Source organism: Epinephelus moara, chromosome 16, assembly GCF_006386435.1.
Source record: "Epinephelus moara isolate mb chromosome 16, YSFRI_EMoa_1.0, whole genome shotgun sequence".
Classification (NCBI taxonomy): domain Eukaryota; kingdom Metazoa; phylum Chordata; class Actinopteri; order Perciformes; family Serranidae; genus Epinephelus; species Epinephelus moara.
In genome coordinates, this window is record NC_065521.1 from 909,317 (window position 1) to 920,567 (window position 11,251).

The window sequence follows — 11,251 nt, forward strand, 5'->3', positions numbered from 1 at the left end:
AAACGCTGGCTGCACCGGCCGCCGATTGGTCCTCTGTTTTTCCTTCTTCTTCTTCTTCTTCCTTCTTGAAGTGAGCGGATGCATCCAGCTTTGTTTACAGAGGCTGTTGACGGCGCAGGGCTCCTCCGACATCTGCTCCACGCCGCTAATTAGTCGCTAATTACCGGAGAGAGAGGCTCGTGTCTCTGTCAAGCGGCTGACCGAGGCGCTTTGAAAACCAACAATCTAACAAATTAATTTCCTCCGACACAGCAGCCGAGCCGCTGGGACCGCAGACGCACCAGAGAGGCTGCTTTTTTTTCTTCTTCTTCTAAACCTTTATTTACTCAGTGAAGGTTGACTGGGCGCGCTGGTGTCTGCACCCACCTGGGAGCTGCCCAGTACAAACACAACCTTTTACTGGTGGCCAGTCAGCAGCTCCGCTGGAGCAATTTGGGAGCGCCGCGCTTCGCTCAAGGCCGAGACGGTGATGGATAACGATGCTTCGCTGGATGTCAGGGATCTGAAGGGCTGATGGAGGTTCACACACTCACATCACAAGTTTAATGTCCCTATTAGAGGATTAAAGTGTCAATGATTTGAGTCCTGCTCACCAACTACTATGGTTAAATGTGATAAGACCAAAGGACTGGACGGAGGCCATCATCAAAAATGCTCACATGTGCAGCGCACACTTCATATCAGGTTAGGGAAAAAGTATTTCCTGTTGTAGGGATGAATAAGGTTATGTGTATTAAGGGTTATCATGTCCACCTCATCAGAAACTGGGGAGGGATTAAGAGGAAGATTGGATTTCTCTGGAACGCTAACTTTTTAGCACATTAGCTAACGTTAGCTTCCATAGCAAAACAAACAAGTGTGGTCCTCCTTTGTAAGATTGGCTTCCTGTGACATCATCCATCCACTGAGTGAGAGCATACGGGTCTCGGACATGCTATTAACATGTTTTTGGACATTTTATCAATATTTCTTCTGACGTTTTTTTTTTTTTTTCATTTTATCAATATTTCTTCTGACGTTTTTTTTTTTTTTTTCCCTCAATTTCTCAGCTACGTTATTTATCGGTTTTTATTAATTTTTTAAGAATTTCTTTTAATATGTGTTGGACATTTTATTAACTCTTGTTGGAGTTGATAATCAATATTTGTCAGACATTTTATTAAGATCTTTTTTCAGACATTGTTTCAACATTTTTTGGATTTATTTATTTATTTATTTTCCAGGACTTTTACTGATATTTTTTCATATATTTTGTTAATTATTTTTCAGGCATTTGATTAAATTTCACAGCCATTTTATAAATAAATTTCATACTTTTATGAATATTTTTTGGACAATTTATGGATATTTGTCGGACATTTTATTAAAATTTCTAACACATTTTTTTGAACATTTTATAAATATTTTTTCTGACATTTTATTAATTTTTTTATTTTATTTTTTGACATTTTCTAAAACTTTCTCAGCCATTTTATTAATATTTTGGGGGGACTTTCTTTTTTTTATTATTTGTTGGAAATTTTATAAATATTTCTTCTGACGTTTTATTAAAATTTCTCAGCTAGGTTATTTATCGTTTTTTATTAATTTTTTACATATTTGTCGGACATTTAGTTAAAATTTCACAGCCATTTTATAAATACATTTCGGACTTTTATAAATATTTTTTGGACAATTTATTGATATTTGTCAGACATTTTATTAACTTTCTTTTAGTTTTTTTATAACTTTTTTTTATTTTTGTTGGACTTTTTAATCAATATTTGTTCGATATTTTTATTAATATATTTCAGACATTTTATTAATATTTGTCAGACATTTATTACGATTTTTGGGAGACTTTCTTTTTTCATTATTTGTTGGACATTTTCTTAATTTTTTTTTGAATTTTGTTAAAATTTCTAGGAAATTTATTTGGACATTTTATAAATATTTCTTCTGACGTTTTATTAAAATTTCTCAGCTATGTTATTTATTGGTGTTTATTAAGATTCTTTTTAAATATTTGTTGGACATTTTACTAAAATATTTTGGAATTTTTATTAATATTTGTCAGACATTTATTAAGATTTTTTTAAGGCAGTTTATTCATATTTTTGGAAAGTTTTATTTTATTTTTTGGGTCATTTTATTAATATTTTGTTGGACATTTTATTTAAATTTTTTAAGGCATGTTATTAAAAATTCTCAGAAATTAAAAAACACAATCGGACATTTTATTACGATTTTTTACAGACTTTCATTCTTTTTTTTCTTCAAACATTTTATCAGTATTTTTCGGACTGTTTTGGTGCACACCTGAGTGTGACTGCTGTGTTCACACCTGCCCAAATGAACCACATTTAGGAGGCAAACGGCCTTGAGTTCAATTGAACTGAACCAAACAGGGCAAGTGTGAACGCACCCTTACTTTAACTACTTACATTTTCGTGACAAACTTTTACTCAAACTATCTTAACATGTAACAGAGTATTTCTACAATGCAGTACTTCTACTTAAGGATCTGAAACCTGCCTCCACCACTGTACGTCAAACTAAGGTATCAGAAAAGTTTTTATATCAGTTGTTTCACGAGCTTTTAAAATAAGCGGCTCTTTAACTCTTTAACATCTTTATATGAAGTAAATCACGCAGTTAAAGGAAGCTGAGATCAAACCACGTCCGTGTTGTTGAGAAGTGAAATGTGTTTTGTTTTAATTGTTTTTGTTCTCGATGTTAAAGTGAAAATACATCAAATATAATGTCAGATATTAAACCTCACTGAGTTTACTTTAAACACCTGCAGGTGAACGAACGGAGTCCATGTGACCCTCCTGACCTGGCCCCGCCCACACACACACTAACATGTGAGTGTCGCTGTTTATTTCCTGTGTGTGTGTGTGTGTGTGTCCCGCTGTTTTCGTTTGATAAGCGCCGTCCTGTACATGATACCTGCGGTTTGTGTGTCGACTAATTGCCTCAGAGTGGAAGCCCGCCCCGTTCTCATTACAGCCAACCATGTCCTGGCCTCCGTGTGTGTGTGTGTGTGTGTGTGTGTGTGTGTGTGTGTGTTTTAATGAGCGCTGGACTCTCCTAACGAAGGCGTGCTCCTTCAACAAAAAGGCGAACTGAACCGGCGTCACCTCGAGTGGTCGAGAGTCGCACAGAGAGTCACTCTAATGAGATCAGGAGCAGCGAACAAGTGGCTTAAACACTCCGTTACACACACAGGTACGACACACACACACACACACACACACATGCAGGTTAAAGAATAAGGGGTGGAAGCTGTTGGAGCAGCCACAGACGCCCTCAGGAGCTGAAATCAACACAAAATCCAGCAAAATAAGTTAAATTTTAAAACCTGTGAACAGTGTCACGTCACTATTCACCCTCTCATCTTCATGCTTTCATTTTAAATCTGAATTAATCGATTTTAAAGTATTTCAAAAGCATTAAATTAAAAATGCAACGTGAAGCTCCAGTGTGTCGTGACGAGGTGTCGCACGACTGTACGCTGTGTGTGTGTGTGTGTGTGTGTGTGTGTGTTGGGTAACATGACGCCGCTAATCTCTCTGGCAGGTGTCGGACTCTGTTAGGTCATCGGCCCGCCCGCCTCCTTCCTCTGAGGTGCGGCGGTAATCAGCGGTCAGTTAACGACGGACGGCAGGGCGGCGATGATGTTTGACAGAGCTGATAGCTTCATCTTAATTTCACGGTTTAAGAAGTTTCTCCTGAACATTTGGGATTGAAACCAGATCACTGCACTTAAGAACACATTCAAGGCACCAAAGTATTTCCATGTTCTGCGTTTGAAGGGGTTCAGCCGGACGTTTGGTGCGACATTGACAGCAAAAGAGCTAACGGCGCTAACGATGGCGTCAACGCTTGTCAGCAGAAGAGAGGCGATAACCTGGTCTCAAAGCCTGATGGCGCAGTCTCTCTTGCTCCAGGCAGCTGCCTCTGTGTCTGCAGCTGTCGCTGTCCCATAAACAAGACTTAAAGTTGCACATGTGAAGGTTCACTGGCGAGAAAGCCAAAGACAATTTATAGTGTCTGACAGACCAGCAGCATCAGCTGACACACCTACAGCTGTCCACTACACAGATAAAGGTGCTTCCTGTCACTTAGGCACTGTCTTCCTGTTAATCACGCCACCAGCTCCATGAACAAATTGATTCTCTTCACATAACCACATTTAGCCTGAATCAACAGTGGATCACTGAGCTGAAGTCACGTCAAGGTAATACGTTCATATGTTCTTTTTCTGACATTTTATAATATTTACCAGACATCTTATTAAGATTAAGACACTTGATTGATATTTGTCAGACATTTTAGTTACATTTTTTTGGACATTTTATTAATGTTTGTCCGACATTTTAATAATATTTTTCGGTGATGTTATTAATATTTTTTTGGACATTTTATTTATTTTTTCCCCCGGATATTTTATTGAGATTTTTTGGACATTATATCAATATTTGTCCGACATTTTATTTATTTATTTTTTTTTTTTTTTGCAGACATTTGATTGATATTTTTCGCCAATTTTATTAGTATTTTCTGGACATTTTATTAAGATTTTTTTGGACATTTTATTAATATTTGTCCGATATTTTATTTTATTTTATTTTATTTTTGTCCGACATTTTAGTTAAATTTTTTTGGACATTTTATTAATGATTGTCCGACGTTTTATTAATAGTTTTCGGTGATTTTATTCATATTTTTTGGGACATTTATTAATATTTTTTCAGACATTTGATGATATTAGTCAGACATTGTAGTTAGATTTTTTTTTGATATCTTATTAGTTTTTAGTAATTTGTTGGACATTTTATTATTTTTTTTATTTTTTTCCCCAGACATTTTATTGAGATTTTTTTGGACATTTTATCAATATTTGTCCGACATTTTATTTTATTTTATTTTTGTCTGACATTTTAGTTAGATTTGGGACATTTTATTAATATTTTTCAGAAATTATATGAATATTTTTTTGGGACATTTTATTATTATTTTTTAGACATTTGATTAATATTTTTTTTGGACATTTTATCGATATTTGTCCAACATTTTATTTTATTTTATTTTTTCAGACATTTGATTGATATTTGTCCAACATTTTATTTTATTTTATTTTTTCAGACATTTGATTGATATTTGTCCAACATTTTAGTTAGATTTGTTTTTTACATTTTATTAATATTTTTCCGAAATTATATATATAAAAAAATTTCAGACATTTCACTTAGATTTTGTAATATTTATTTTTTTCTTAGGGGGCAAACGAACTTGAGTTTGACTGATCAGAACCAAACATGGCGGGTGTGAAAGCAGCCTATGACACGGGGAGAAGGGTTGAAAAATCCTGAAGTCGCTGTTTACGTGAAATACTTGAGAACATGTACTTAGTTACATTTCACCACAGTATCATTACATACGGTGTTTAGTACTGTCAGATGAATTAAGTACAATATTTCTCTATGAGATAAAGTGGAGTAGCACACTGAAGTGTACTTGAGTAAAGTATTTTTGTATCTAGTTACTTTGCACCTCTGGATCTGAGGACGGTTCATTTCCTGAATATTAAGGATTTTTTTGGTTTTTATATTTTTCATATTTAAGAATAAAACCTGCTCAGGAGAAGCTTCAGCTGATTAAATTCATGCTAATACAGTCGGACACACACACACACACACACACACACACACACACACACACACACAGCAGAATAAAGCAGAAGAGGCAGCGCTGTGAGGCACCCAGCTCCCTCCGTGTTGGCTGTTTTTTTTTTTTTTGGGAAGTGGACGTTAATTGATTTGATGGTTCCCTGTGGTCGCTCTCGCCTCGTCTCCCCGCCCGCTCCTCTCCTCGGTGTGTCGAGCCTCCGCAGACCTGCTCCCTAATGAGACTCTGAGTGTGTGTTTTATAAAGACTCTATTACACTCCACGTTCACCTCTTTCCCATTAACGCTCCATTTGCACTCCGCGTTCACGCTTAATGAGACGCTCTCTCCGTCACCTCTTCGTCCCTCAACGTGAACTCCAGCAGAGATTCAGTCGGTGGAGAATGACACCCAAACCTCCGTCTGCTTCATTGATCGATGTGAAACTGATCAGAATGATTTATTCAGAAAATCAGTTTCTTCAGAAATACTCACATTACTCAAAACTCAGGTGTTTATTTTATTTGACTTTTATTCATTGATGTTTATCATTGTAATATTTTAGTATAATATGTTTTTGTCTTAGAAATTTTAATATATTGTTGTTTATTTTTTGTTTCATCACATTTTTTCATTTATCAATTTATTTTTCATCTTTTATTTTACCCTGTGAAGCACTGTGAAATGTTTTACACGCAGTTTGGGGAATCACTGACAAGTGACAAGCTCATGTGAGAGCTGGACCGCTGCAGTAACACCACAGAAGAAGAAGCAGGATTCTCACGCGATGACAACCACTACCGGCCCGCTCTGCTGCGACTGCACGACGCGGGACGACGGCCCCAAACACAAACAGCAGCTCACGCCTCTCTCTGTCTCTGCCCTAATCACAGATGATTTGTTCATTAGCAGATTACAAACGAGAGGCCGCGATTAGCGCTTGTTAATTGCCTGATTTTGCTTGTCGGTAGGAACCACCCCCCCACGCCACCACCAGCCTCTTCAACACGAGTGGCGCTCGTCAAATTAAGAGCCATTTCAGGTGCTCTGCTCGCCGCCGCAGCGGGGACGTGTGATTATGTGTGTCGCGGGTAAGTCGTGGAGATGTTCACCCTCTTCTCCCCTTCATCCTCAGCTTCGCCTTCGCCTTCTTCTTCATTCCTTTAAAAAGTGCAAACGCCGCCATCAAAGAGCGTCTTTGAAAGACAGGAAGTGGGAGATGAAGTGGACGAACAGAGGGAGAGGAGGAGGAGGAGGTGCAGGAGAGAAAAGAGTCCCTCTCCATCTCCTAATGGTCTGGTTGGAGGACCCGGGAGAGCCCGGCGCTCTAATTGATGTTAAGTGTGTGATTTCACTGTTAATCAAGGCCGAGGCGTCAGACACAGACAGGAAGTCTCACCTGTTTGATGGGGATGGCTCGCCCGCTGCCGATGCTGTCGGCCCGAGCCTCCAGGCCTTTCTTGTCCTTGTCCGGCTCGCTCGCCTTCCTCGACTGTGGACGGAAAGACAAGCGTCGTTATCTTAGCTGAATCTGAGTCTGACTTCCTCAACACGTCGACCTCAAACTGACGCTTTAATCACAACCTGTTTCCGCTCAGCACCTCACACATCCAAAACAACAGTTCTTATTCTACAAGATCTTCACGTCTTTACAAGAAACAGAGTTTTAAACCCACTGTTTCATGGATACGTCACATCTGCAGGTTATCATGTCAAGGATTTTGGCAGGAAACACAGCGACGTCTTGATAAAACATAACTGCTTTTTTTGGCACTATCCCAGCAGGAAACATGGCACTATCTTGGCAGAAAACGCAGCGACATCTCTGCCACAATAGCCAATTTTTGAGGCATTTTCACGACAGAAAATGCATTAATGTGTTGGAAAAAAACAACCGCTTTTTGAGACACTATCCCAGCAGAAAACGTGGCACTTTTCATGGCACTATCTTGGCAGGGGACGCAGCGATGTCTTGGCAAAACTAACCTCCTCTTTGGGGCACTAGCCCTGCAGGAAATGCAGCGATGTCTAGGAAATAAATCGCCGCTTTTACGTGACACTAACCCGGCAGGAAACACGGTAACATCTTGGCAAAAAACAGTCACGTTTTTGTGGCACTATCTTGGCAGGAAACGTAGCGATGTTTCAGCAAAAAATTGATAATTTTTGTGGCACTTCCGTGACATAAAAAGTGTGTTGGAAAAAACAACCGCTTTCTGTGGCACTATCCCAGCAGGAAACGTGGCACTTTTCGTGGCACTATCTTGGCAGGGGACGCAGTGACGTCTTGGCAAAACTAACCTCCTCTTGGGGCACTAGCCCTGCAGGAAATGCAGCAACATCTCAGCAGAACTAAAAGCTTTTCGTGGCACTATCTTGGCAGGAAATGCAGCGATGTCTAGGAAATAAATTGCCGCTTTTTTGTGACACTAACCCGGCAGGAAACACGGTAACATCCTGGCAAAAAACAGTCACGTTTTTGTGGCACTATCTTAGCAGGAAATGCAGCGATGTTTCAGCAAACTAAACCTGAACTGATTCTCATCTAATTCCACATGTACACGACAAACTTCATCGTCATACTCTGGAGTCGTATCTGACAGTCGTTAGAGACTCGCAATGGACAAAATATCAAAAATAAGACTTGATTTTTTGATTTTTATCAGAATAAAAATGGTGAAATTCACAAACACTCCTGCACTCTAACATTTACCGTCACTTCCTCCCACACGAGCAGGTTTCTGTGACCAACATGACTTACGGTGAAGAGGTTGGAGCGGCGCTTGGACTGCTTCCTGACGGGCGTGGGCGTGTTGGTGGTCTGTGGCACGTCGATGCGCAGCTCCTTCTGGCTGGTGCTGGGCGTGGACGGCACCGACGACGAGTAGTCGCTCAGACTGCCGCCGCCGTTACTCGTCTGTGAGGGCAGAGGAGGAGGAAGATTTTTATTTGTATTTGTGAATCATTGTGGATTAAACCTCTTCATTCGGTTGTGTGTGAATGCACCAGCTTTCAATAAAGTTCCCTCTGACGTGTTGAGACGTCTCGTCAGTGTAATAAGGCGTCTCCGTGGTGAACGCTCGGCAGTAATCAGTGAGAGCTGAAGACGCACAGAGGGCCGCTCTGCGGAGGCGGCAGGAAGATAAACAGGACTCTCGGGGGAACGCGGCGGCGCTGCTCAGACTCGCTGAGCGATGGCTTTTTAATGAGGAATCGATGCGGGATTGAAGGATGAGGATCGAAGAGCTTAACGGCCTGAAGCTCCGCTGTTACACTCGCACATGTCAGGTTAATGTTTCTGCAGCAGAACGCCGCACACAGGCTCCTCACATGTCTGTGTGCGGCTGGGTTAAAGGTTTAAACGGGACAGAATCACATGTTAATGCCTAAAAACACCTTTAAAAAGCACACTCAACAAGTGAAGTAGAGTTCGACCCAAAACATCTTAAATCAAGGTACGATTTTTTTTTCCTCCAGAGCCTTCAGACACACCTCACAGTCTCCATCAGCACATGGAGTTTGATCGGGTGATGAAGCCCCTGGGAGACAACTGAAAGCTCCAGAAACAGCCAGGACACTGAAGTTCCCAAACGCTCCACGATTACTCAACGCCTTGAACGTTCATTTCACTTCCCTGGTGCCCTAAGCTCATCTTTCCCTTCCCACCCCACAATTATTTACCTTCTTGAACACCTCACGATCATTTATCTTTTTGAATGCCCCACACTCATTTTGGTTCCCAAATACCCCATCCACATCTCAATTCCTGAACTCCCCACTATTATTTAATTTCTTGAACGCCCCACACTCATTTTACATGTTTTGCACCCAAACAATTATTTTCCTTCTTGAACACCTCACAATCATTCTAGTTCCCAAATACCCCACCATAATCTTCCTGAAAGCCCCGTGCTCTCTTTAGTTCCCAAGTAACTCATCCTCAACTTTAGTTCTCTTCCACTCTGCTATCCCTTTGGTTCCCGAACGTCCCACTATTATTTTATTCCATGAATGGCTCGCTCTCATTTTTGTTCCCTTTCCACCCCACAATTATTTATCTTTTTGAACGCCCCACACTCATTTTGGTTCCCAAATGCCACCAGAGTAGTATTTCTCTTCTTAAACACCCCACACTCATTTTACATGTTTTGCGTTCCCAAATGTCCCACTACTATTTTACTCCATGAATGGCTCGCTCTCATTTTAGTTCCCTTTCCACCCCACAATTATTTACCTTCTTGAACACCTCATGATCATTTATCTTTTTGAACGGCCCACAGTCACTTTAGTTCCCAAATGCCCCACTAATATTTACCTTCTTGAATGCAACACACTCATCTTACTTCCCAGCGCCACAATATCATTTACCTTCTTGAACACCTCAGTCATTTTAGTTCCAAAGTGGCCCACTATCATTTATCCTCTTGAACGCCCCACACTCATTTAGTTCCCATACGCCTGAATGTCTCAAGTTCATGAACACCCTACTGTTGTTTAATTCTTTAACATCCTGTTTTTATTTTAGGTGCCCAGCATCCAAAGCTGACTTTAGTTCCCAAATGTCCCGTGCTCATTTTAATACTCGAGCACCCCGCAACCACTTCCTGTCACTGACACCCCGTGCTCACTTTACTCCCTGAATGCCCTGCGCTCTCTTTAGTTCCCAAATGCTGCATGCTCACGTTTGAAAAGACTCAAATAAAGAAACAACGTGAGATGAGATCATGAAGACAGCGTGTTCAGAAACTCGTCTGCTGTCTGTAGAAAGTCACCGTGTCCCTCCAAAGTGTGTGTCTGTGACCTCTGACCTGGCTGATGTGGACGGCGGACACTTGTGTGGCGCAGACAGACGAGTGACTCGGGGAGTTGGGCAGCGACTTGCACGGCCCGATGGACAGCTGCTGCTTCTTCCTGGTGGCCACGATCTTCTGGGCGACTGCAACACACAAACACATCGTCACATGAATCGTACGTCCACAGACACAGACACAGCACCGCACAGACCTGATCACAGGATGACGAGTCTCAGTCTTTTCTTTCTCTACTGATGTAAAACACGACTCTATAAGAAGAGGTTTAAAATATTGTTCCTTCATGTTTTCAGACTTCAACAGTTTAAAGCACAAAGTTGATTTCAAGTCGCCTGCAGCCTGTTTTCTATCATCACTACAGCCTCGAACACGTGCGCTCTCCTGTCTTTGGTGTAAATACATGTTTGTATTCAGACTAGATCAAACCTGTTGAGAACACTGGTTTAAAAACAAGTCCAGGTCGTTTATTTCTGTCCTCTTTATTCTTTACAAAAACACCTCAGAGTTTCTTCTTCTTCTCTGTCTCGCTCCGTGGCTGCCCTTGGCTCGGCCCCGAGTCACCTGGAGGTAAATGTTTACGACCGGCTCCTCATTAACGAAGCCGGGGGGCTTTAACGAGCCCCAATTAAAACAATGGCTTCATCTGTGAGCGCATGAAACAAAGGGCCTGTGTTTATTGGAACAGAGATAATGGAGTCACTAAAACCCACTCCTGTCTCCACGTCCACTCCTCAAACACGCCGCTGTTATCTCTCCGCGCTCCTCCAACTTATCTTAATGTCACTGTTA

At 40.8% G+C, this 11,251-nt stretch overlaps 1 protein-coding gene across 8 annotated transcripts in view; it reads right to left on the reverse strand.

Moving 5' to 3' along the window:
• Positions 1-11,251, reverse strand: part of agap1 (ArfGAP with GTPase domain, ankyrin repeat and PH domain 1) — a 193,508-nt gene that overhangs the window by 79,023 nt on the left and 103,234 nt on the right. For all 8 annotated transcript variants that reach the window (XM_050065657.1, XM_050065655.1, XM_050065654.1 and 5 more), the window contains 3 exons: positions 10,460-10,587; positions 8,413-8,568; positions 7,051-7,143 (listed from right to left, as the gene is read on the reverse strand). In XM_050065657.1, coding sequence (XP_049921614.1) covers positions 7,051-7,143; positions 8,413-8,568; positions 10,460-10,587 — 377 coding nt within the window. The remainder of the gene's footprint in view (positions 1-7,050; positions 7,144-8,412; positions 8,569-10,459; positions 10,588-11,251) is intronic.